This window comes from Cannabis sativa, chromosome 1 (assembly GCF_029168945.1).
Source record: "Cannabis sativa cultivar Pink pepper isolate KNU-18-1 chromosome 1, ASM2916894v1, whole genome shotgun sequence".
NCBI classification, from domain to species: Eukaryota; Viridiplantae; Streptophyta; class Magnoliopsida; order Rosales; family Cannabaceae; genus Cannabis; species Cannabis sativa.
In genome coordinates, this window is record NC_083601.1 from 22,800,121 (window position 1) to 22,827,349 (window position 27,229).

A 27,229-nucleotide genomic window follows, 5' to 3' on the forward strand; every position below is an offset into this window, starting at 1 on the left:
AGAGCTTCGAGAAAAGCATGATAATAAAGGCCCGAATGGTACGATCCCTCCGTCACCCCAGAATGAAAGGGGGTGATCTCATAGTTCTTGCTCTGTAAAGATACGTTGTTAGGTGCTCCGTTTTATTTTCCCATTGAGGCCGAACCTACACAAAAATATGAATAAATTAGCATCATCAACAAAAGGAAAATTAAAGGGAAAAGATTTAATAATTACGTGACAAATAATTCTTAATTGAATTAAAAAGTTAAGATTATAAGATTAATTTTGTTCATACATAGATTAATCCCATCAATAAAAAAATAATTCAATATATATCAAATAGTGTTAGAAATAATCAAATAGGATTAGAAATACGGTAATTAAAGAAAATTTAGAACCTTATTTGACCCATGAATTTCTCATAAGCTATTTTATTTTTAATAGTGCATCTGATTGGGCATCTGATTTCTTTTAGAGATTGCACAAATTGCCGGATCAATAGTGCATCTGATTGGGCAGATTCACCACATGCAGAGGTGAAATAGGCCAAATGCTCATGAGGAGAACCATTAATTCTATCAAACTTTTCAAACTTTTGTCTAATGTAGTTTGGTGGAAATGGAATTTGATCATAGTAAGCCGGATATGGCTTATGATATCTAAGAATAGGCATTGTTGCAGCCTGATATTCCCGAATACCCTCCATGATAAGAGCCTTTAAGTCCTGCTGAGGTTGGACACCAGCTAGTGGTGGTTGCACACCTTGTGGTGGCGGTTGTGTGTTGCCTACAGGTGGCACTGAGGACGAGGATTGTTGCCCAATCTCACTCTCTTTTTGTCTCATATTAACTTGATGAGATAATTCTGTTGAGAGTCGGGCTACTTCTTCGTCCCTCTCAGCCAATAACCTTTGCAGTTCATGAATCTTCTCTTCATTACTGATTGTCCCAGTTACTAACACCGACATATTTTTATCATTGCCAATGGTTAGTGCTTCGAACTGAGTAATGAGATCAGCAGACACCCCTTCACTGTGTTCAATAAGGGGAGTGTCTTCTAAAGAGTGTTCAGATGTACACCCTTCTTCCTGAACTTTTTGAAAAGAGGGATTCACTGATTCCTGCATGGCACGAGCTCTCGATCGAGTTACAGGGCCCGTGTAGGAGGTAAGCTTAGCAGTTGAGGTGACCCTTGTTGGTCGGTAGCCCTGGAGAAACATCCAGTCACCATATTCTCTTCGGAATGATTTAGGGCTTGCTTTGGGAACCCTTACACTATCGCTTCTAGCCTTCGTTGGGAAGGAGAAAGGCGTCCTACACCCTTCATCTAATAAAGGGCGTTCATTGATCCCAGCAGATACCCCCTGTTGACATTGGCTGTAATACCCTGGAATTAAGGAAATGGATTAGCAAAGCCCTAACTAGTTAATTGAGTATTATTGTAGAATTAAGGAAATGGATTAGCAAAGCCCTAACTAGGTAATAGCTTATGCTTCTCGGCAGTTAAAGGAGTACGAGCAGAGGTACCCTACTCACGACTTAGAACTCGCGGCAGTAGTATTTGCGCTAAAGATTTGGCGGCATTACTTATATGGCGAGAAATGTGAGATATACACTGATCATAAAAGTCTGAAATACTTCTTTACCCAGAGAGACCTGAATATGAGACAAAGACGCTGGCTAGAACTGGTGAAGGATTATGATTGTGAGATCCTTTATCACCCTGGTAAGGCCAACGTGGTTGCCGATGCCTTGAGTAGAAAGGGGCAGAGTCAGATAAATACTGTGAATCAAATCTCGCAGCAGTTAGCAAATGAGATGACCCGAGCTAAAATCGAGTTGGTTGTAGGGCAGTTGGCTAATATTACCCTGCAATCTACTCTTTTAGAGCGAATCAAAGAAGCACAATTGCAAGATCCAGAGTTAATGAAATCCCGAGATAGGGTTTTGGCTGGGAAGACTAGTGACTTTACAGTGGATGAAACAGGAATGTTACGATTTATGAATCGTGTTTGTGTGCCTATGGATGACGGTATTAAAAGAGAGATTATGACTGAGTCTCATACGACTCCTTACTCAGTTCATCCGGGGTCAACGAAGATGTATCAAGACCTCAAGGCCATGTTTTGGTGGCCAAGCATGAAGAATGACATCGCTGAGTTTGTTGCTAAGTGTCTTACCTGTCAGCAAGTGAAGGCTGAACATCAGAGGCCTGCAGGGTTGCTGCAGCCATTGAATATCCCAGAGTGGAAATGGGAAGACATTGCTATGGACTTTGTGGTAGGCTTGCCGAGAACCACGGGACAGTTCGACTCTGTATGGGTCATAGTGGACAGGTTTACAAAGTCAGCGCACTTTTTGCCTGTTCGAACGAACTTCTCCATTGATCAGTATGCTGAGTTATATGTTAGAGAAATTGTTCGTCTTCATGGTGTCCCAAAGTCCATTGTTTCGGATAGAGATCCGAAATTCACATCAAGATTTTGGGAGAGTCTACATCGAGCTATGGGAACTCAGTTAAAGTTTAGCACAGCATTTCATCCTCAGACGGATGGACAATCCGAGAGGACTATTCAGATCTTAGAAGACATGCTACGGGCATGTGTGCTTGACTTTGAAGGATCATGGGTAAAGTACCTTCCCCTGATCGAGTTCTCGTACAACAACAGCTATCAGGCAACAATCAGGATGGCCCCTTATGAGGCTTTATATGGAAGAAAATGTAGATCACCTATTCACTGGGATGAGGTAGGTGAAAGAAAGTTCTTGGGTCCCGAGGCTGTTCAGAGAACAAGTGAGGCAGTTGATAAAATTAGAGCGCGAATGCTCGCGGCTCAGAGCAGACAGAAGAGTTATGCTGATCCAAAGCGACGGGATATTAATTTTCAGATCGGGGACATGGTGTTTCTCCGAATATCGCCGATGAAAGGCATCAAGCGCTTTGGTAAGAAAGGAAAACTTAGCCCCAGGTTCATTGGACCTTTTGAAATCCTTGAGAGGATAGGGCAAGTAGCGTACAGGTTGGCTATGCCCCCAGCGCTGGCAGCTGTACATGATGTGTTCCATGTTTCGATGCTTCGAAAATATGTCTCAGATTCGTCCCATATCCTGAGTTATGAAGCATTAGAACTACAACCAGATTTATCATATGAGGAACAACCGGTGCAAATACTTGACAGAAGGGAGAAAGTCTTGAGAAACAAGACAATTGCACTGGTGAAAGTGTTATGGAGGAACAGTAAAGTAGAAGAGGCAACCTGGGAACTCGAGACGGATATGCAGCAGAAATATCCAGAGTTGTTTAGGTAAATTTCGGGACGAAATTTCTATAAGGAAGGGGTAATTGTAATACCCTGGAATTAAGGAAATGGATTAGCAAAGCCCTAACTAGTTAATTGAGTATTATTGTAGAATTATATTATATTATAATTTATTATATGCGAATTAATATGAGAAATGACATGTTAAGACCCCGTTGGTGAGTTAGGGGCATTTTAGTAATTTTGACCCGAGAAGGGTAAAACTGTGAATTTAATTTATTTATGTGCTTATGAACTATATTATTATATAGTATATCTGGCGTGTCTTTTTTTCAGGTGTGTTCTGACAAGTTGGCGCGGTATAGTCACAATCGGGTATTTCGGGCTGAACCGGGTTCGGGGCCGAAATATAATTTTGGGATAAATTATTGGCATTTTATTTATGTGTGAATAATCTGAAATTATTTAAATATGTGTTATATATGAAATGAATTCAATGCCCTTGATTGTTTGAGTATGTGAGAAATGGCCCTAGGGGCAAAATGGTAAATTGTATTTTTGGATTTATTTTCAACTAAAGGCATTATTTGTAAAAAAATGAAATTCATTTTCTGCATTTACCTTAACCCTAAAACAGCCCCCTTCCCTCTCTCTCTCTCTATCTCTCTTTGTATTTGGTTGAAAAATTGGTGATTTGCTTGGTATTCAAGCTTGAAATTGAAGAATTGTTTGAGGAGTTGTGGCTTGATCATTGCATTGAAGCTTGAGGTAGTTTTTCTATTGCTGAAATTTAATGAATTTGCTGCTGTGATTTTATGGTTGAAAAGCATGAAATAGGTTGGGATGGTCTTGAGATGCATGTTGGTGTTTTCTTGTTGGTTTGAGCATGTTTGTACTTGGATCTTTTGAATTGATGTTGGGTTAGGTTTAGACAGAATTTAAAAGGAATTTTATTGTGTTTTTATTCTGTTATTGAACTTTGAAATTAATTGTTCAAGTTCAAGTTCTTGAGCTTGAAGTTCTTGGTGATTTTGCTTAAGTTGGAGCTTTGAAGTTTATGATGTTTAATCTGAATTTTTGGGGTTTTTACCATTGGATTTTTAATGCATGAATTGTGTTTTAAGCTTTTGATTTAATTACTGGAAAATCTATTTAATGGATTTAAGTTTTGGTTGTGAATTGAGTTGAAATGGATGAGTTTTTGGGGCTGAAATTCATTGTTGAAGGCTGATTTTTAGTTGCTGGTTTTTGGTGTTGTTGGAGAGTGAATTAGGTGTAATTCCTCTCTAATTACTTGGTTTGTGTTAGGTGAAAGTTTGGTATGATTGTGGGTTGATATAGCATGAAAATTGGTGTTTTTGGATGCATTTTCGTGGCTGGAAACTGGGTTTCCTGGGTTTTTAAACCCAGTAGCCGCGGCCATTTTTGGCAGCTTATTGTATTTTTTTCGGGTTTTTGTTTTGGTCATAACTTTTGACTCGGGACTCCGTTTTGGACGTTCTTTATATCGTTGGAAAGCTCGTTCCGAGCTCTATCTGAATATCTGGAATTTAAATGCCCAGTTTTTAATTTGTGGAAATAGATTTTGGGATTAACCCTATACTTGTGTATCCCGAAATTGTGACTAGGATTACCGGTACTTGGTCAGGAGCACCCGGGGATTTGGAATCTCCATATTTGTGGGACATCAGGTAAGACAGTAGTTAGCACGTAGAGATATGCGCAATGGCGCTTATATGGAATGTGATTTATATGAGAAACTAGAAACCGGGATTAGAGTTATTACTCTAAAGTGAGCGGTTTATTGGCTTAGGGTTATTACCCAAGTGAATTGTTAATATGTAATTGTTATGCCATGATGTATATAGCTGTATATTGAAGTAAAGGGTTATGTGTTCAAGGCATAATCAGGTTGGACTCGGTAACTAGAACCGAGATGAACTGTTCTAAGGCCTTATTGTAATTAGACGTGTGAGCGTAACACGTAGGTCTATGCCACATAGACATAAATAGGCGTGTGAGCGTAACACGCAGGTCTGTGTCATACAGACAAATATGAAATGGCATTATTATTATTTATGTGATGAGTTATATATGATTAACGATATATCTTACTGTCTTGCTGGGCTTGGCTCACGGGTGCTCTACTGTGCAGGAAAGGGTAAATCTATCTCTGATCAGCCATGAGTATGGGAGTTGGGCGATGTATGTACATGTTCGGGCCACACTAGACCAAGCGGGTTAGGGTCTACCTGCGTTGAAACTTTTGTAACTCTATTTTTGCCGCTTAGGTCGGCTAAGGAGAAAAGACTTGTAATATTTTGTAAAATGATTTTTTTGGGATCCCGAAACATGTAACTTTTGTTTGTAAGGTTAAAATTATTACAAGTTTATTTTCATTCCGTTTTCGTTTAAAGTTTTAATTTCCGCGCTTATTTTAAAACCAATCCCGTTTAGGGGATTAGGGTTTCTTAATCATATTGGGTAGCGTGCCTAAATCTTAGGGCGTTACAGTTTGGTATCAGAGCGCCAAGGTTTTTAAATTTCCTGTAGACCGGTCGAACATGTACAATCATCGTCAGAGATAAGCTCGACTCATGGTGCAGTAAGTGTTGAGAGTAAATACTTTACTGCTTATTTGATCAATTATTTACCGCTTTCCATTTTAGGCAGTATGTAAGCATCTAGAGTATTTATGTGATATATGATGCCATGCTTAAAATGCTATATGTTAAGTGTTTAATTATATGAAGTAAATAGTTGAGTTAGGGTTTAAGGTAATAAGTGCATAAGTGTGGTATTGGTGCTTAACTCGCTGGGGTTGTTGGTTACAGGGGTACTTGTTAAAATGGACCCTCCACAATCATCTAGACCACAGGACGAGCAAGTAGAGCATGGTGTAGACCAAACCAATCCACCGGCACCGCCTGCACCTCCGCAGAATCCGGGGGATAATGCGGGGGTTGGCAATGCTAATCCTCCTGCTGACTGGCAGCAGATGTTCCATGAAATGCGAGGTATCATACTTCGTCAAGAGGAAGAGTTGCGTCGATTAAGGCAACCGGCACCGGCTGCCCCTGTTGAGCAAGTGTTACCACCAGTGCCTGTGCCAGTGGTGGGTAACCAGGGGTTTATGATGCCGCATAGAGATTCCGTGTTTGAGCGGTTTGTGAAGCTGCAACCTCCTACTTTTCTGGGAGGTACTGACATAATTAAAGCTGAGCAATGGATGAGTACAATCACCCGTATCCTTGATAATATGGGAGTGACGGGAACAGAGAGAGTGAATTGTGCAGCTTTCATGTTACAAGATCATGCCCGCGTCTGGTGGGATATTGTGGGACAGACTCGTGATGTCAATGTAATGACTTGGGATGAGTTTAAGAATTTGTTTGAAGAAAAATTTTATAACATCGCTGTGAGGACTTCACACATGGAAGACTTTGTGAAATTAACTCAGGGGAAGATGTCTGTGGCCGAATACACTCTAGAGTTTGATCGGCTGTCCAAGTTTGCTGGTGATCTGGTGCCCACAGATTTCACCAGGAAACAGAAATATGTGAGAGGACTGAATGCCACAATCAGTCGGGACTTGAAGATTACCACTACTCATGACACTTTGTACAAGAAAGTGGTAGAGCTAGCCTTAATTGCTGAGGAGGCTGAGCATCAGGTAATAAAGGAGCAGACTGCAAAGGATGTTGTCACGGCATCGAACCCTGCTGCTAGTGGTAATATCAGTAAAGGGACCGACAGTGGTAACACTGATCACAAACGAAAGGTTGATGCTTCCGGAACATCAGGGGGTAACAGGAAGTTTCGGGGAAAACAGAGGTGGCCGCCAGGGTCGCGGATCTTCATTCCGATCTTATCCTGAGTGTCCAAAATGCAAGAAACACCATCAGGGTGAATGTCGGGCCAAGACTTGTTTCCAGTGTGGCATGGTGGGCCACTTCATCAGAGATTGTCCTCAGACTAAGAAAGAGGAGCCTAAGAAGAATGTTACTCAGAACCCGGGACGACTTTTTACCATGACTCAGGCTGATGCTGATGCTAGTCCGTCAGTGGTGACAGGTCAGTTGTCTATAAATGGTTGTTCTTATACTGTATTGTTTGATTCGGGAGCTACCCACTCTTATGTGTCAAGTAGAGTAATTGAAAATTTTGATAAACCATGTGATATTTATGCTTCGGGGTTTGGTACCCTTTTACCTTCGGGAGACCTTATAGTATCCACTAGGTGGATTCGGTCCTTGTCCTTCTGGATTGACGGTTGTGAATTAACCGCCAATCTAATAGAATTGCAACTGTTGTCGATTTTGATATAATCCTGGGAATGGATTTTCTGTCTAAGTATGGGGCAACGATTGACTGCAAGCGGAAGATGGTGGTGTTTGAGCCTGATAGTGCCAACCCAACAGTGTTTGTGGGTAAAGTTCAGGGGGCACGCATACCAAGAATAACACTTTTGAAAGCTAAGGACCTGATGAGCAGAGGTTGTCTGGGATTCATAGTTACTGCAGTGGATACCAGCCAACCTGTGACATCTGGACCTGAGAGTACAAGATTGGTATGCGAGTTTCTTGACGTCTTTCCAGAAGATCTACCGGGATTGCCACCTACCCGGGAGATTGAATTTGTAATTGAGTTGGTTCCGGGAGCGGAACCAGTATCAAAGGCACCATATCGAATGGCTCCAGCAGAATTGAAAGAATTAAAGATACAAGTGCAAGAATTATTGAATCTGGGATTCATTAGGCCGAGCTACTCTCCTTGGGGTGCTCCAGTATTATTTGTGAAGGAGAAAGACGAGTCTCTGCAAATGTGTATTGATTACTGGGAGTTGAATAAGCTTACCATCAAGAACAAGTATCCTTTACCTCAGATTGATGATCTTTTTGATCAAATGAAGGGGAAGACGGTCTTCTCCAAGATCGATCTTCGCTCAGGCTATCATCCACTGAAAAATTCGAGAGGAAGATGTCCCAAAAACTGCATTCCGTACTCGGTATGGACATTATGAGTTTCTTGTGATGTCTTTTGGACTCACCAATGCCCCGGCGGCATTCATGGATCTTATAAATCAGGTGTTCAAGGATTATCTGGACAGGTGTGTGATCGTGTTTATCGATGACATCTTAATTCTGAATTAGAAGAGGAACATGAGTTGCATCTTAGATTAGTATTGCAACGGTTATGAGACCACAAGCTGTATGCAAAATTCAAAAAGTATGAATTCTAGTTATCTCGTGTCTCTTTCTTGGGGAACATAGTAGATAAAGGTGGGATCATGGTGGACCCGGCCAAGAATGAAGCTGTTCGGGATTGGCCAATACCAAAATCGGCTACTGAGGTCAGAAGCTTTTTGGGCTTAGCTGGGTATTATCGTCGATTTGTTGAGGGTTTCTCAAAGATCGCTGTACCCTTAACGGAGTTGACTCGAAAGAATTTGAAGTTTGTTTGGACTGATCGGTGTGAGAAAAGTTTTATGGAGTTAAAGCAGCGATTGATTACCGCTCTAGTGTTAACTCTTCCTTTAAATAAGGAAAAGTTTGTAGTTTATTGTGATGCCTCGAGACAAGGTCTCGGCTGTGTTCTTATGCAAGGCTGAAAGGTAATAGCCTATGCTTCTCGATAGTTAAAGGAGTACAAGCAGAGGTACCCTACTCATGACTTAGAACTCGCAGTAGTAGTATATGCGCTAAAGATTTGGCGGCATTACTTATATGGTAAGAAATGTGAGATATACACTGATCATAAAAGTATGAAATACTTCTTCACCCAGAGAGACCTAAACATGAGACGGAGACGCTGGCTAGAGCTGAGGAAGGATTATGATTGTGAAATCCTTTATCACCCTGGTAAGGCCAATGTAGTTGCCGATGCCTTGAGTAGAAAGGGGCAAAGTCAGGTAAATATTGTGAAACAAATCTCGCAGCAGTTAGCAAATGAGATGACCCGAGCTAAAATCGAGTTGGTTGTAGGGCAGTTGGCTAATATTACCCTGCAATCTACTCTTTTAGAGCGAATCAGAGAAGCATAGTTGCAAGATCCAGAATTAGTGAAATCTCGAGATAGGGTTTCGGCTGGGAGGACTAGTGACTTTACAGTGGATGAAACGGGAATGTTACGATTTATGAATCGTGTTTGTGTGCCTATGGATAATGCTATTAAAAGAGAGATTATGAATGAGTGTCATACGACTCCTTACTTAGTTCATCCGGGGTCAACGAAGATGTATCAAGACCTCAAGGCCATGTTTTGGTGGCCAAGCATGAAGAATGACATCGCTAAGTTTGTTGCTAAGTGTCTTACCTGTCAGCAAGTGAAGGCTGAACATCAGAGGCTGCGGGGTTGCTGCAGCCATTGAATATCCCAGAGTGGAAATGGGAAGACATTGCTATGGACTTTGTGGTAGGCTTGCCGAGAACCACGGGACAGTTCGACTCTGTATGGGTCATAGTGGACAGGTTTACAAAGTCAGCGCACTTTTTGCCTGTTCGAACGAACTTCTCCATTGATCGATATCGAGTTATATGTTAGAGAAATTGTTCGTCTTCATGGTGTCCCAAAGTCCATTGTTTCGGATAGAGATCCGAAATTCACATCAAGATTTTGGGAGAGTCTACATCGAGCTATGGGAACTCAGTTAAAGTTTAGCACAGCATTTCATCCTCAGATGGATGGACAATCCGAGAGGACTATTCAGATCTTAGAAGACATGCTACGGGCATGTGTGCTTGACTTTGAAGGATCATGGGTAAAGTACCTTCCCCTGATCGAGTTCTCGTACAACAACAGCCATCAGGCAACAATCAGGATGGCCCCTTATGAGGCTTTATATGGAAGAAAATGTAGATCACCTATTCACTGGGATGAGGTAGGTGAAAGAAAGTTCTTGGGTCCCGAGGCTGTTCAGAGAACAAGTGAGGCAGTTGATAAAATTAGAGCGCGAATGCTCGCGGCTCAGAGCAGACAAAAGAGTTATGCTGATCCAAAGCGACGGGATATTAATTTTCGGATCGGGGGACATGGTGTTTCTCCGAATATCGCCAGTGAAAGGCATCAAGCGCTTTGGTAAGAAAGGAAAACTTAGCCCCAGGTTCATTGGACCTTTTGAAATCCTTGAGAGGATAGGGCAAGTAGCGTACAGGTTGGCTATGCCCCCAGCGCTGGCAGCTGTACATGATGTGTTCCATGTTTCGATGCTTCGAAAATATGTCTCAGATTCGTCCCATATCCTGAGTTATGAAGCATTAGAACTACAACCAGATTTATCATATGAGGAACAACCGGTGCAAATACTTGACAAAAGGGAGAAAGTCTTGAGAAACAAGACAATTGCACTGGTGAAAGTGTTATGGAGGAACAGTAAAGTAGAAGAGGCAACCTGGGAACTCGAGACGGATATGCAGCAGAAATATCCAGAGTTGTTTATGTAAATTTCGGGACGAAATTTCTATAAGGAAGGGGTAATTGTAATACCCTGGAATTAAGGAAATGGATTAGCAAAGCCCTAACTAGTTAATTGAGTATTATTGTAGAATTATATTATATTATAATTTATTATATGCGAATTAATATGAGAAATGACATGTTAAGACCCCGTTGGTGAGTTAGGGGCATTTTAGTAATTTTGACCCGAGAAGGGTAAAACTGTGAATTTAATTTATTTATGTGCTTATGAACTATATTATTATATAGTATATCTGGCGTGTCTTTTTTTCAGGTGTGTTCTGACAAGTTGGCGCGGTATAGTCACAATCGGGTATTTCGGGCTGAACCGGGTTCGGGGCCGAAATATAATTTTGGGATAAATTATTGGCATTTTATTTATGTGTGAATAATCTGAAATTATTTAAATATGTGTTATATATGAAATGAATTCAATGCCCTTGATTGTTTGAGTATGTGAGAAATGGCCCTAGGGGCAAAATGGTAAATTGTATTTTTGGATTTATTTTCAACTAAAGGCATTATTTGTAAAAAAATGAAATTCATTTTCTGCATTTACCTTAACCCTAAAACAGCCCCCTTCCCTCTCTCTCTCTCTATCTCTCTTTGTATTTGGTTGAAAAATTGGTGATTTGCTTGGTATTCAAGCTTGAAATTGAAGAATTGTTTGAGGAGTTGTGGCTTGATCATTGCATTGAAGCTTGAGGTAGTTTTTCTATTGCTGAAATTTAATGAATTTCTTCTGTGATTTTATGGTTGAAAAGCATGAAATAGGTTGGGATGGTCTTGAGATGCATGTTGGTGTTTTCTTGTTGGTTTGAGCATGTTTGTACTTGGATCTTTTGAATTGATGTTGGGTTAGGTTTAGACAGAATTTAAAAGGAATTTTATTGTGTTTTTATTCTGTTATTGAACTTTGAAATTAATTGTTCAAGTTCAAGTTCTTGAGCTTGAAGTTCTTGGTGATTTTGCTTAAGTTGGAGCTTTGAAGTTTATGATGTTTAATCTGAATTTTTGGGGTTTTTACCATTGGATTTTTAATGCATGAATTGTGTTTTAAGCTTTTGATTTAATTACTGGAAAATCTATTTAATGGATTTAAGTTTTGGTTGTGAATTGAGTTGAAATGGATGAGTTTTTGGGGCTGAAATTCATTGTTGAAGGCTGATTTTTAGTTGCTGGTTTTTGGTGTTGTTGGAGAGTGAATTAGGTGTAATTCCTCTCTAATTACTTGGTTTGTGTTAGGTGAAAGTTTGGTATGATTGTGGGTTGATATAGCATGAAAATTGGTGTTTTTGGATGCATTTTCGTGGCTGGAAACTGGGTTTCCTGGGTTTTTAAACCCAGTAGCCATGGCCATTTTTGGCAGCTTATTGTATTTTTTTCGGGTTTTTGTTTTGGTCATAACTTTTGACTCGGGACTCCGTTTGGGACGTTCTTTATATCGTTGGAAAGCTCGTTCCGAGCTCTATCTGAATATCTGGAATTTAAATGCCCAGTTTTTAATTTGTGGAAATAGATTTTGGGATTAACCCTATACTTGTGTATCCCGGAATTGTGACTAGGATTACGGCACTTGGTCGGAGCACCGGGGATTTGGAATCTCCATATTTGTGGGACATCAGGTAAGACAGTAGTTAGCACGTAGAGATATGCGCAATGGCGCTTATATGGAATGTGATTTATATGAGAAACTAGAAACCGGGATTAGAGTTATTACTCTAAAGTGAGCGGTTTATTGGCTTAGGGTTATTACCCAAGTGAATTGTTAATATGTAATTGTTATGCCATGATGTATATAGCTGTATATTGAAGTAAAGGGTTATGTGTTCAAGGCATAATCAGGTTGGACTCGGTAACTAGAACCAAGATGAACTGTTCTAAGGCCTTATTGTAATTAGACGTGTGAGCGTAACACGTAGGTCTATGCCACATAGACATAAATAGGCGTGTGAGCGTAACACGCAGGTCTGTGTCATACAGACAAATATGAAATGGCATTATTATTATTTATGTGATGAGTTATATATGATTAACGATATATCTTACTGTCTTGCTGGGCTTGGCTCACGGGTGCTCTACTGTGCAGGAAAGGGTAAATCTATCTCTGATCAGCCATGAGTATGGGAGTTGGGCGATGTATGTACATGTTCGGGCCACACTAGACCAAGCGGGTTAGGGTCTACCTGCGTTGAAACTTTTGTAACTCTATTTTTGCCGCTTAGGTCGGCTAGGGAGAAAAGACTTGTAATATTTTGTAAAATGATTTTTTTTGGGATCCCGAAACATGTAACTTTTGTTTGTAAGGTTAAAATTATTACAAGTTTATTTTCATTCCGTTTTCGTTTAAAGTTTTAATTTCCGCGCTTATTTTAAAACCAATCCCGTTTAGGGGATTAGGGTTTCTTAATCATATTGGGTAGCGTGCCTAAATCTTAGGGCGTTACATTGGCGGTTGACAGAGATTACGATCGGAGGCCTAATCGGGGTGCTTCCTAATAATTCCCTCATTTCAAGAGGGTTTGGTGAAGGTGAAGTGTTTGTCCCCCTCCTCCCTTTCGTTGCCTTCCTACCTCTCCGAGGTTGAGAAGTTGGTGTTGCCTCAATTTCCTCCGCAGAGGTGACCATCACTGAGACGGTAATGGGCAAGAAAATAGGAACAGAACCAATCAAGATACGCTCCCATTCCTGGATCATTACGGGGGAGCCAATCTTCGTTGGCCTCCCTTCGGTCTTGGCAACCTTTGTTGCAGACCTTTTCATTGCCCGGGCTTGCCTCTTTTTAAAGCCCTTTGCTGCCTTGCCTCTTAAGGCCTGTGCAGTCTTAGTGATGTTTTTCACACTTTTCCCTCTGCCAGCCTTTTTAGCTGGTGTAGGTGTCTTCACATTCTTTATTGGTTCGGGCACCCTGCATGAAATGGGTGCTCGATCAATAGAGAATGCTGCCAAAAAGCGGCTCTTTTTCCCTCCTTGGGCAGAAGAGGTTGTTGGTAACTTGTGGAAGTAAACCGTGACTTGTGGTGCCATTTTTTCCTGAAAACAGTAAACATGATTAGCACCATAAAGTTAAAGTTGAATAATAGTCATCATATTTGGAGATGAAAAGGAGAATGGGTCCCACTGGGCGTGCCAAAAATTAAGAAACTCAAATATTCCTGCATTATATGAGCTCATGACAGAGCCTAATCTAGAAATTTGGGAGGACTGGTATGATAGTGAAGAGGATTTAGAAAGTACATGGAAAACATGTACTCGGAAAAAACCAGCAAAAATTCCATCTCGGAAGCCATCTGGAAACTCCAGAGTCAAATTTTGGAGTAGACCATGTTAGACTTTTATTTGGGCTTACATTAAATTTTATTGGTTTTATTAAAACTTGGGTTGATTGGATAGTTCTTTGCTGTGTTAGCCCATGTTGTTGGTGATCAATTGTTAATGGGCTTAGCATCTGTGAGTAAAGTCTAGGTGAAGCAGAAGTGTGGGCTTTTCTAGTTGACTGAAGCCTTTGATGAGCAGGCCCAGCCCAACTAGGGTTTTGTAGCTAAGTCCCCTCCCTAACTCTATAAATACATATTGTCTCATCACAATTGTATACCTTTTGATAATCGGATAAAATAAGCGCTTCGATTTAGAGATCTAGGGAGGAAGACTTAGTTGATAGTATTGCACTATCGAATTGGAGTAACTGCTGTGGATCAATCAGAGATAATTGCTATGGATCAATCAGGTACACATACCTAATTATTATATCTTATTATTGTGTTCTATGTTATATACAAATAGATCTTGGGTTAATTGTTAATTTATCTAACATGTGGTATCAGATTGCCTATTGTATATGATTTAGAACCTATAATTAGTATAATTAATTTGTATATGTTAATTATCCATAATTTCATATCAATTTCGTTATTATTTTATGTGCAATTTTTTGTTTATAAATCTTAAAACTTTAGGGGTTTTATTGATCGTTAAATTCTCTTTCAATTGATATATTATATGCATGAAATCATTGTGTATATTAAGAGAATTTTAAATTTAAAGTTTTAGGGTTTATATGATTATAATGTGAAATTATAATTGTGTATTTTGATTTTATCGTTTTTAATCTAAAATTGATTATAGATATCTCATTATTAATTGTTTATGAATGTTCTTAAATGATTAATTTTGTATTTTGATTAAGATTGATATTCCAAATCAATTTTTTTTTATGTTCTTTATTTTTTGGATAGCTTTTCTTTAGATCTATTGTTTTTTAGTCTTTAATACCCGAAATTAGTAGCATAGATCAATTAGAAATTCAATCCCGAGCAAAACCCATCCAAATTCCGATGTTTTCGTCGAGTTTTTGGCTGGAAAACACGACCAGACCCGACTGGGGCCGAACCGGGTCGCGTGACCCGTCACAGGACCCGCTGGAGGATGAAGGAGGAGTCCAGCCGCGAAGCCCACTCGCGCAGGTGGCGCGTGAAGCGTCGTCAAACGTCGTTTTTCGACGTTCTTTTTTCCAGCATCCTTAAAATTTAATTTCTGATTTTTCTATGATTTTTAATTAATTTTTTGACTCCGTTTAATAATTATTATTATTTTAATGATAATTATGCAGTTAAAAAAATTATTAAAAATAATTTTTGATGATTTTTCAAAATCCATAAATCATAGAAAAATTTTTGGGTTTCTTCTCGTTCCATAAGACATAGTCACTCTCTTGTTTAATTTATCTTGACTATGTAGTCTCCACCAATTTTCTTATATTCACATCTTTTAATTATTTGTTGTTCTAAACTTATAAAACTTGATTGTTTGATACAAAAATAATGTGTTATGGTGGACACTTTATTTTTTGATTATCAATATAATAAAAGCAATTATATATCTCTTTTGGAAATTTGGTTGAAAATTATTAATTTTCAATGATTGTTTTATCACCAAATTTCACATGTTGAAGAAAATATTATATATTTTTGGTTGACTATATGTGTAATTACTTGCCCAAAGGTAGTATTTACATATATTAGTTCACATTCCATGAAGTGAGTTAATATTAAATGTATATATTTTAATTATTTGCCCAAAGGTAATAATTTAAATATATAAATTTATTATTATTTTTTGCTTGAATTAATACATATTTTTAAGAAATTTATTTGCCCAAAGGTAATAAAATTCTTAAATGATATGTATTTTTTTCTTTGTTGTTAACTTCATGAAGGTAGATCATGTGTGTGTTATATTCTCACCCCAAAGGGGAGTTTATAATGACCAGTTGATTCTACAATATTTTCTAATACATTGCTCATATTGCTTATTCAAGTTTTAATTTTTTGAATTTTTTCAGTCTCCTTTTCTGTGAACAACAATAATGCTTCCATCCATATTTTGAATGCTTCCAACTACAAGACATGGAAACGAGATGTGGAATTTACTTTAGGCATAATGGATATGGACTTGTGCCTACGAGAAGAAAAACCTGCGATCTTGCGACTCCGGTACAGTACGAGAGAACTCATCATGCACAATGGGAAAAGTCAAGTCGTCTTAGTCTTCTTACTATGAAAAGATCCATTCACCGAACATCTATTGAGTGGTTTGCCAGACACTACAAATGCCAAAGAGTTTTTCAATGTCCGTAGAAAAATTATACGACCTTTGGTGAAAACGCCGAAGTTTGGACATCTTATGGATGAAATGACAACCATTAAGTATGATGAATTAAAAGGAGTGCGAGATTTTATTCTGAAATTGGTGAATGTTCAGTCCAAGTTGAAAGATCATAATATTCCTCTTCCTGACTCTTTCATTATTCATCGAGCTCTTCATGCTCTTCCTGCCTCTTTCAGCCTAATCAAGACAGCCTACAACACTTACAATCAAACATGGACTATCAGCGACCTAATTTCTCAGTGTGTAGGCCGAAGAAAGCAAGCTTAAAAGGGAGAAGAATGAATCTGCTAACTATGTTTCTCACCTCAAGCCCAACAAAGGAAAAGGAAAATTCAAGAATAAAAATGATGGTGCTACAAAACAGAATGGTAATGGTAAGGAGCATAAGAATAAACAGAAGAATAACAATGGAAAGTCCAAATACTCTAATGTGAAGTGTTACTTTTGTGAAAAATTGGGGCATCGGAGAACGGTATCACAAATTTAAGACTTGGTTAGAAAAGAAGCAAGCACAATCAGGTAATCCATTGGCATGTGTTTGTTTTGAATCTAATCTAGTTGATGTTCCTATTGATTCTTGGTGGTTAGACGGTGGTGCTCTTGTTCATGTTTCGCTTCCTTACGGGGGCTAAGGGATCTCAGGAAGCCAAGTGAGAGGGAGTCCAAGCTTAAAGTGGGCAATGATGTTGGAGTTGACGTTATCTATGTTGGAACATTTATTCTTGAATTACAGTCTCGTGATAAGATTATTCTGAACAATACTTTTATGTTCCTACTTTTAAAAGGAATTTAGTTTCGCTTCCGCTTTTGGTTAAACAAGGATATTCTTTTCATTTTGCAAATGATAATGTTGACATTATGCTTGACTCTCGAATTATTGGAAATTGCTTTTATTCTGATGGTCTTTACAAGTTGTCATTGGCTCCTTTAGATTCCTCTTTTAATGTTGTGAATACTGTGGGTAAAAGACCTCATATTAAGGAAACATCCTTATTGTTATGGCACAAAAGATTGGGTCATATTTCCAGAGAAAGGGTTGATCGTTTGATTAAATCTGAAATACTTCCTCCTCTTGATGCTTCTGATTGGGATACTTGTGTTGATTGTACTCGTGGAAAATTGACTAAAACAAGAAAGAAGACTGCAAACCGCAGTCAATCTTTATTGGAAATTATCCACACAGACATCAGTGGTCCTTATTCCACCACGTTGTGCAGAAACAAGTATTTTATCACTTTTATCGATGATTTTTCTCGTTATGGATTCACCTATTTAATTAAAGAAAAATCTGACGCCCTTGATAAACTCAAAATTTTTCGAAATGAGGTTGAGAAACAATTAGGAAGAGTCATCAAAGTTGTTCATTCGATCGTGGAGGAGAATATTATGGTCGTTATACGAAACTGGACAACACATGGGGCTTTTGCAGAGTACTTACAAGAAAATGGTATAGTTGCTCAATACACTATGCTGGTTCACCGAGCAAAATGGCGTTCTTTGAAAGGAGAAATCGCACTCTCATGGATATGGTTAGAAGTATGATGAGTAGAACAAATCTTCCAGAGTTTTTATGGGGTGAAGCACTTATGACTGCAACTTATATTTTAAATCGTGTTCCCAGTAAATCTGTTCCCAAAACCCGTTTTGAGTTATGGATTGGGCGGAAGCCTAGTCTGAATCATTTTCGTGTATGGGGTTGTCCAGCTGAAGTAAAGATTTATGATCCTAATTTGAAAAGGTTAGATCCGAGAACAAATCGCTGTTATTTCATTGGTTATCCAATGCGCTCGAAAGGCTATCGCTTTTACTGTCCTACTCGTGGTACGCGAATTGTTGAATCTCAGACTGCTAAATTTCTGGAATTTGATGTTGCTGAAAAAAATTCCTTCAACATCTCTTGAAATGGGGGAATCATCTAAAGGAATTTGTATTCCTATGTCATTTTCAAGAGATGATAATAGTAGTCTCCATCCTACTCCAGTTGGTAATGCTCCCATTGTTGATGAATACATTGCTCCCGATATCGAAGATGATGAAGGTCCTATTATTGATGAAGGGCCTATTAATGATGAAGCTCCTATTGTTAATGAGAATCCTGTTATTGAAGAAATTCTAGTTGTGGAAGATGTTATTCAAAACAATGATCAACAAAGAGAAGTTATTCCAGAAGTACCTCCTCTAAGAAGATCTCAGAGACAAAAGAAGTCAACAAAGTGTCATGATAATTTTGTTTATCTTGGAGAAGGAGAATATGATATTGATCATTTTGTGGATCCTGTCACTTTTAGTGAAGCACTTAATAGTCCACAATCTTCAAAATGGTTAACAGCTACGGATGATGAGATCGACTCCATGAAGAAAAATGGTGTATGGGAGCTAGTTTTATTACCTGATGGTTTTAAACCAATAGGTTGTAAGTGGATTTTAAAGGCTAAAAGGGATAAAAAGGGACAGATTGAAAGGTTTAAAGCGCGTTTAGTGGCTAAAGGCTTTACTCAAAGAGAAGGTATTGATTACACTGAAACTTTCTCACCTGTTTCCACTAAAGATTCATTCAGAATTATTATGGCCTTAGTTGCGCATTTTGATTTAGAGTTGCATCAAATGGATGTTAAAACTGCTTTTCTGAATGGAGAATTGAATGAGGAAGTCTATATGTCTCAACCTGAAGGCTACAAGGAGAATGGAAAAGAACACTTGGTTTGCAAGTTGAAACGATCCATTTATGGTCTCAAACAGGCATCTCGCCAGTGGTACTTGAAGTTTGACAAGGTTGTGACATCGTTTGGTTTCGTAGAGAACAAGTTTGATCAGTGTATTTATATGAAGATCAGTGGGAGTCGTTATAATTTTCTTGTTCTTTATGTAGATGACATTTTACTTGCCGCTGTGATTTGTCACTACTAAATGAGACCAAAAATTTTCTGTCTTCCAATTTTGATATGAAAGATCTTGGAGAGGCATCCTATGTTTTGGGGATTGAGATCCATCGTGACAGGAATCGAAAAGTTCTTGGCTTATCTCAAGAAGCTTATATTAATCGTGTGCTCAAAAGGTTCAACATGGATTTGTGTAAAGCCGGTTGTTCCTATTACGAAAGGGGACAAGTTCACTAAGCACAATGTCCTAAGAACGACTTGGAAAGAGGAGCAATGAAGAACATCCCTTATGCAAGTGTAGTAGGGAGTTTGATGTATGCTCGGAGTTTGCACTCGACACCGACATAGCTTTCGTAGTCAATGTTCTTGGGAGATATTTATACCGATCCCGGCCTTGATCATTGGGTTGCGGCCAAGAAAGTTTTGAGATATTTGCAAAGAACGAAGAGTTTTATGCTTGTGTATAAGCATGTTGACAATCTTCGAGTTGTTGGTTATTCGATTCGATTTTGGTGGTTGTGTAGATGATTTAAAGTCAACTTCGGCTATATTTTCACCTTGGCGAGTCTTGCTATTTCTTGGAAGAGTGTCAAACAGACTTTGATCACGTCATCTACTATGTATGCTGAGTTTGTTGCATGTTATGAGGCATCTTTGCAAGCTTTGTGGCTGAAGAATTTTATTTCGGAGATACGAGTGGTTGATTCTATTTCCACACCTATGCTAATCTATTGTGATAATAATGCTGTTGTTTTCTTTTCAAAGAATAACAAGATTAGTAGTGCTTCTAAACATATGGAAATAAAGTATCTCACTGTCAGAGACTTGGTCAAGAAAGGAGACATTGTCATTGAAAATTGCAAGACCGAGTCGATGTTAGCTGATCCTCTAACCAAAGGGTTAAGTGCCGTGCTGTTTAATAAACATGTTGTTAATATGGGCATTTTAGAATCTTTTGATCTTTTGGGTTAGTGGGAGTTTTGTTTTCTGTTTGTTTTTAGAAATTATTATTTATAATTTTCTGAATAAAGTTATGAACTACATTTTATGTTTCAATATTTTTTATTATTGAATGGATATGTTTTCAATTATGTTTTGTTATATTCTCGAGAATGATTGAATTGAAAGCATGTGGTTCATATTGTTGTGATCATTGTCTTTTAAATTTATTTGCTTATTAACAATGATATGTTGTTGGCTTAATTCTTTAAGCAAGTTTAGTGACACTTACTTATTTTAAGTGGTGTATGTTTAATTTCACTGGCTTATTTATTAAGCATCACGGTATCAGTGAAATTGAGGACTGATAAGGATATTATGTTATTTTAAATTGATCACATGTTGAACATAATTCCTTACCACACTACTAGACTTATTGACCATGTCGATTTAATACTTTGGTATTTGTGATTATGAATGTCTTTTGTTGAGTTAAAAACAATATGACTGTCATAGTTCATTATCAAAGGTTAAATTGGACCGGTATGTTGAGATGCTATCAGAGAACTATCATTTTTTAAAGTGGCCACAAATGTTTTCCTGTTGTTCAACCCATGAGTCGTTTTCAAACAAAATTATTTTGATATATAATATATATGTATTAAAATCAATGTAGCCCAAGTGGGAGAATGTTAGACTTTTATTTGGGCTTACATTAAATTTTATTGGTTTTATTAAAACTTGGGTTGATTGGATAGTTCTTTGCTGTGTTAGCCCATGTTGTTGGTGATCAATTGTTAATGGGCTTAGCATCTGTGAGTAAAGTCTAGGTGAAGCAGAAGTGTGGGCTTTTCTAGTTGACTGAAGCCTTTGATGAGCGAGCCCGGCCAACTAACTAGGGTTTTGTAGCTAAGTCCCCTCCCTAACTCTATAAATACATATTGTCTCATCACAATTGTATACCTTTTGATAATCAGATAAAATAAACTGCTTCTGATTTAGAGATCTAGGGAGGAAGACTTAGTTGATAGTATTGCACTATCGAATTGGAGTAACTGATGTGGATCAATCAGAGATAATTGCTATGGATCAATCAGGTACACATACCTAATTATTATATCTTATTATTGTGTTCTATGTTATATACAAATAGATCTTGGGTTAATTGTTAATTTATCTAACAGACCAGATATAAAGGAAAAGAGGGTTTTGAAAAAAATATCTTTGGCAATTGATACGTAAGAGTGAAACAGAGAAAAGAGATCTGAGAAAAGAGAGAAAAAAAAACTGCATTATTCCAAGTGATTTTTCAAGCTCTACAAGGGTAAGCAAAGATCCATAAATGGATCTACCTCTCTTTCTTCTTTCTCTTTATTTTTGTTTACTCCAAATAGTCATTCCAATCTCCTTTGATTCACAAAACTTCAGAAAATAAGTTGATGTGATATATAATCAAAGGGAAAGGAAAAGACTAATATTTTTACGCTGTCAATTTCATTATTGATTTCTATAATTCTCTTCGATTCACTAGACTTCAGAAAATAAGTCAATATGTGATATATAATCGAAGAGAATAATATAAATCTTTATGGTGTTATGCCGTCCAATTTATTGTAAATTCCTATGATTTTCTTTTAGTTCACTAGACTTCTAAAAATAAGTCGACATGTGATACATAACCAAAGAGAAGAATATAAGATTTAAAGAAATTATTATACCATCAAAATTATCATAAGGTGTAGATTCTCATACCAAAGAAATGAGAGTAATATAAGGAAGTTGATTGATTACTTACTGCACACTCAAAAAAAAAAAAAAAAGATGTAGGTTCAGTCGATTATATCCTAATCAAATTCACTTTGTTGGTGTGATAATTAATGGTGAAAATTCTCTCTGTAAAAAAATAGGTGATCAGTGACTATACATATATATATCCATAAATGTTATTATTCATATAAAAAATGATCATATGCACAAAAAGTCTCGTCATTATTGTCAAGCCAAGGGATTAGTATGATTTATACATGGTATGCACATAAGTTATGGATCGAGGATGTGTATAGACGCCAACCATATATTACATATTCACATATATATATGTATATATGTGATTTCTTCTCAGTAACTTTATAGGCTAAACAAAAAAATCGCACAAGTGTGAGAGTGGCTCCTATAAATATGTACTGATTATGATATATATATATATTCATCTATATGAATGCCTATTTGAAAATAAGAAACATGTGTCACTTGGAAAATTCCTCTGCTTATTTCAAAGTGAACAAGGCTTGTAAATTAAAAGCCAAAGTTTAACAATAAAAAAATCGCATAGAAGACTGTGAGTGTGTTCTAAACAAATTTCTCGAACAAACGAAAAAAAGGAGAAAAGCAAGCATGCACTATAGTCAGTAAAAAAAAAAAGTATATATATATACCTATGCTTATGCGATAAAAAAGAATATATATATACTTACGTCACAATTCCAATGACGTTGACAAAGCGAAAAAAAAAATGAAAATATATATGAGCCGCTTCTGCCCAAGGAGGGAAAAAGAGCCGCTTTTTGGCAGCATTCTCTATTGATCGAGCACCCATTTCATGCAGGGTGCCCGAACCAATAAAGAATGTGAAGACACCTACACCAGCTAAAAAGGCTGGCAGAGGGAAAGGTGTGAAAAACATCACTAAGACTGCACAGGCCTTAAGAGGCAAGGCAGCAAAGGGCTTTAAAAAGAGGCAAGCCCGGGCAGTGAAAAGGTCTGCAGCAAAGGTTGCCAAGACCGAAGGGAGGCCAACGAAGATTGGCTCCCCCGTAATGATCCAGGAATGGGAGCGTATCTTGATTGGTTCTGTTCCTATTTTCTTGCCCACTGTCGCCTCAGTGATGGTTCCCTCTGCGGAGGAAACTGAGGCAACACCGACTTCTCAACCTCGGAGAGGTAGGAAGGCAACAAAAGGGAGGAGGAGGACAAACACTTCACCTTCACCAAACCCTCTTGAAATGAGGGAATTAGTAGGAGGCACCCCGATTAGGCCACCGATCGTAATCTCTGTCAACCGCCAAGGTCAACAGAGGGTACCTGCTGAGATCAATGAACGCCCTTTATTAGATGAAGGGTGTAGGATGCCTTTCTCCTTCCTAAAGAAGGTTAGAAGCGATAGTGTAAGGGTTCCCAAAGCAAGCCCTAACTCATTCCGAAGAGAACATGGTGACTGGATGTTTCTCCAGGGCTACCGACCAACAAGGGTCACCTCAACTGCTAAGCTTACCTCCTACACGGGCCCTGTAACTCGATCGAGAGCTCGTGCCATGCAGGAATCAGTGAATCCCTCTTTTCAAAAAGTTCAATCACCTTAGAGTTAATTTCTTTTAGAGATTGCACAAATTGCCGGATCAATAGTGCATTTGATTGGGCAGATTCACCACATGCAGAGGTGAAATAGGCCAAATGCTCATGAGGAGAACCATTAATTCCATCAAACTTTTCAAACTTTTGTCTGATGTAGTTTGGTGGAAATGGAATTTGATCATAGTAAGCCAGGTATGGCTTATGATATCCAAGAATAGGCATTGTTGCAGCCTGATATTCCCGAATACCCTCCATGGTAAGAGCCTTCAGGTCCTGCTGAGGTTGGACACCAGCTAGTGGTGGTTGCACACCTTGTGGTGGCGGTTGTGTGTTGCCTACAGGCGGCACTGAGGACGAGGATTGTTGCCCAATCTCACTCTCCTTTTGTCTCATATTAACTTGATGAGATAATTCTGTTGAGAGTCGGGCTACTTCTTCGTCCCTCTCAGCCAATAACCTTTGCAGTTCCTGAATCTTCTCTTCATTACTGATTGTCCCAGTTACTAACACCGGCATATTTTTATCATTGCCAACGAACTGAGTAATGAGATCAGCAGACACCCCCTCACTGTGTTCAATAAGGGGAGTTTCTTCTAAAGAGTGTTCAGATGTACACCCTTCTTCCTGAACTTTTTGAAAAGAGGGATTCACTGATTCCTGCATGGCACGAGCTCTCGATCGAGTTACAGGGCCCGTGTAGGAGGTAAGCTTAGCAGTTGAGGTGACCCTTGTTGGTCGGTAGCCCTGGAGAAACATCCAGTCACCATGTTCTCTTCGGAATGAGTTAGGGCTTGCTTTGGGAACCCTTACACTATCGCTTCTAGCCTTCTTTGGGAAGGAGAAAGGCGTCCTACACCCTTCATCTAACAAAGGGCGTTCATTGATCTCAGCAGGTACCCCCTGTTGACCTTGGCGGTTGACAGAGATTACGATCGGTGGCCTAATCGGGGTGCCTCCTACTAATTCCCTCATTTCAAGAGGGTTTGGTGAAGGTGAAATGTTTGTCCCCCTCCTCCCTTTTGTTGCCTTCCTACCTCTCCGAGGTTGAGAAGTCCGTGTTGCCTCAATTTCCTCCGCAGAGGTAACCATCACTGAGGCGACAGTGGGCAAGAAAATAGGAACAGAACCAATCAAGATACGCTCCCATTCCTGGATCATTACGGGGGAGCCAATCTTCGTTGGCCTCCCTTCTGTCTTGGCAACCTTTGCTGCAGACCTTTTCACTGCCCGGGCTTGCCTCTTTTTAAAGCCCTTTGCTGCCTTGCCTCTTAAGGCCTGTGCAGTCTTAGTGATGTTTTTCACACCTTTCCCTCTGCCAGCCTTTTTAGCTGGTGTAGGTGTCTTCACATTCTTTATTGGTTCGGGCACCCTGCATGAAATGGGTGCTCGATCAATAGAGAATGCTGCCAAAAAGCGGCTCTTTTTCCCTCCTTGGGCAGAAGAGGTTGTTGGTAACTTGTGGAAGTAAACCGTGACTTGTGGTGCCATTTTTTCCTGAAAACAGTAAACATGATTAGCACTATAAAGTTAAAGTTGAATAATAGTCATCATATTTGGAGATGAAAAGGAGAATGGGTCCCACCGGGCGTGCCAAAAATTATGTTAAGCAAAAATTTCACATTTAGAATATTAAAAATAAATGCAAAACACAATTTCACCTATGCTGAATTATAGCATAAGAGTTTATTAATTTAAGTTCGACCCATCAAAGATTATAAGAATAATCTGTTAATTACAATCCTTTTAAATAAAGGAAATACCCTTTGATTCCAATTACGATGATATTAAATAGTTAAAATAAATTTGGGAAATTTTAAGTAAATTTGGAATTGCAGCTGAACTCAGTCCATTTAATTAACCGAGCTGCCTACATACCTTCTTTGTGAAGGATCAAGCCACTTGTAGTTCAGAATACGGTAATTTAGAATAAGGATTCTGGTAGATGACCACTTTCAGGAATCCTTTGCTATTTTGAAAATTTGAAAAAAATTCCTAGGTGTATGACCTTTTATGGAATTTTAAGATTTGTGTTTTATTCCATTTTGCGGTATTGGCGACTGCACTTAGTCTTAGCAACTAAGTTGCCTACGTATCCTTTTATAGGAATCAAGTCAAACGTAGTTCCGAATTTTAATTTTTCATGAGATGAATAACCTCTTTTTCTTTGGAATGTCATTTAATTTGTCATGGCTTTGAATTTTAGTGCACTTTTTAATTTTTAGGTAAAATTACTATTTTTGAGATTTTTGTGAGGTTAATGACCTCTTTGAAATTTGGTGAGGTGAATGACCTCTTTAATTGGTTGATTTTAGTGAGCTCATTTAGAATTTTGTGCCATTTTATGTGGCTTTAGAATTTTACCACTTTTTGGTGGTAAAATTTGGGCTTTGAAATCTTTTTATTATCTTTTATAAATAAAAAGATTATTTGGATGATATTTTAATTGTTTATTCCAAAATTTAAGGAATAATAATTTATTTTTTATTGAATACTATCTCAAATTTAAATTATTTAATTAAAATTAAAGATAGTATCTAAGATATTTATTGTATGATTCAATTTCTATTTAAAATTAAATTATACAACTCGAATAGTGTATTATATATATGTATCTTTTTATACACATAAAGTATATACATATATATTTTCATTTTTTTTTCGCTTTGTAAACGTCATTGAAATTGTGACGATGCTTGCTTTTCTCCTTTTTTTTCGTTTGTTCGAGAAATTTGTTTAGAAGACACTCACAGTCTTCTATGCGATTTTTTTTATTGTTAAACTTTGGCATTTAATTTACAAGTCTTGTTCACTTTGAAATAAGCAGAGGAATTTTCTAAGTGACACATGTTTCTTATTTTCAAATAGGCATTCATATACATGAATATAGGAGCCACTCTCACACTTGTGAGATTTTTTTGTTTAGCCTATAAAGTTACTGAAAAGAAATCACATATCTTTATATATTAAAAATGCCTATCTAACGACATTTCTTGGTTTAACAGAATATACTTAAAAATAAAAGAATATTCTGTTAAATTTAACGATGTTAATAGGTTTGATCTCCCGTTAACAAATAAACCCAATGATTAAACCCAATAATTAAACCCAAAAAATTAAACAATCTTTTTTTAAATTAAAAAAAAATCATCTTAACCACATATCTCTCTAACACACCGTATAAAATAAAGCTCCTAAAATATAAATTAAACCTTAAGTCAACTCTTCAATCGTGAACTACAATTCTTGGCTAAAATATAAATTAAACCCTAACTCAGCTCCTCGGTTGTTGATGGTGCAGATATCCTTGGCTAATGGGTTGAGCTTATAACACTTGGAAGATTGAAACGACATTATTTTGCAGAAAGAGGAAAACAGAGAATTGTCGTTTTAGATCTTAAGTCTAACGACTCAAGCGAAGAAAGAAACAAACCATTTCAAAAAGTCGGTGATGCAGAATCCGATCGACTATGGTCCACAACTCACATTCCTAAGGCATAGAAATTTTTCAGTTTCGTCTCTGAGTTTGACGAATTTGTTGGTTTAACGATTTATTTTAACATTTGTTTTTTTTTTTCTCTAAGGAAATAGACGACACGTTAACATGAAGCGTTAACTATTTCTCCTAATTTTTACATTTCATATCATACCAGTCTCGATGAAAAACCCAATCTCGAAAAGGAAACCTAAACCCCAATCT

At 38.0% G+C, this 27,229-nt stretch overlaps 1 protein-coding gene and 1 long non-coding RNA gene across 2 annotated transcripts; both read left to right on the forward strand.

Annotated features, from left to right (window-relative positions):
* Positions 1-2,704: 2,704 nt before the first annotated feature.
* On the forward strand, positions 2,705-5,640 carry LOC115696649 (uncharacterized). Its single transcript, XR_009684984.1, has 3 exons — positions 2,705-4,009; positions 4,870-4,932; positions 5,397-5,640. It is a non-coding gene; the product is annotated as an uncharacterized LOC115696649 (long non-coding RNA).
* A 449-nt stretch (positions 5,641-6,089) lies between these two features.
* LOC133032028 (uncharacterized) lies at positions 6,090-13,033 on the forward strand. Its single transcript, XM_061105850.1, has 2 exons — positions 6,090-7,315; positions 12,786-13,033. The coding sequence occupies exon 1, from the start codon at positions 6,090-6,092 to the stop codon at positions 7,116-7,118; it is 1,029 nt and encodes a 342-aa protein (XP_060961833.1). The 3' UTR covers positions 7,119-7,315; positions 12,786-13,033.
* Positions 13,034-27,229: the final 14,196 nt, after the last annotated feature.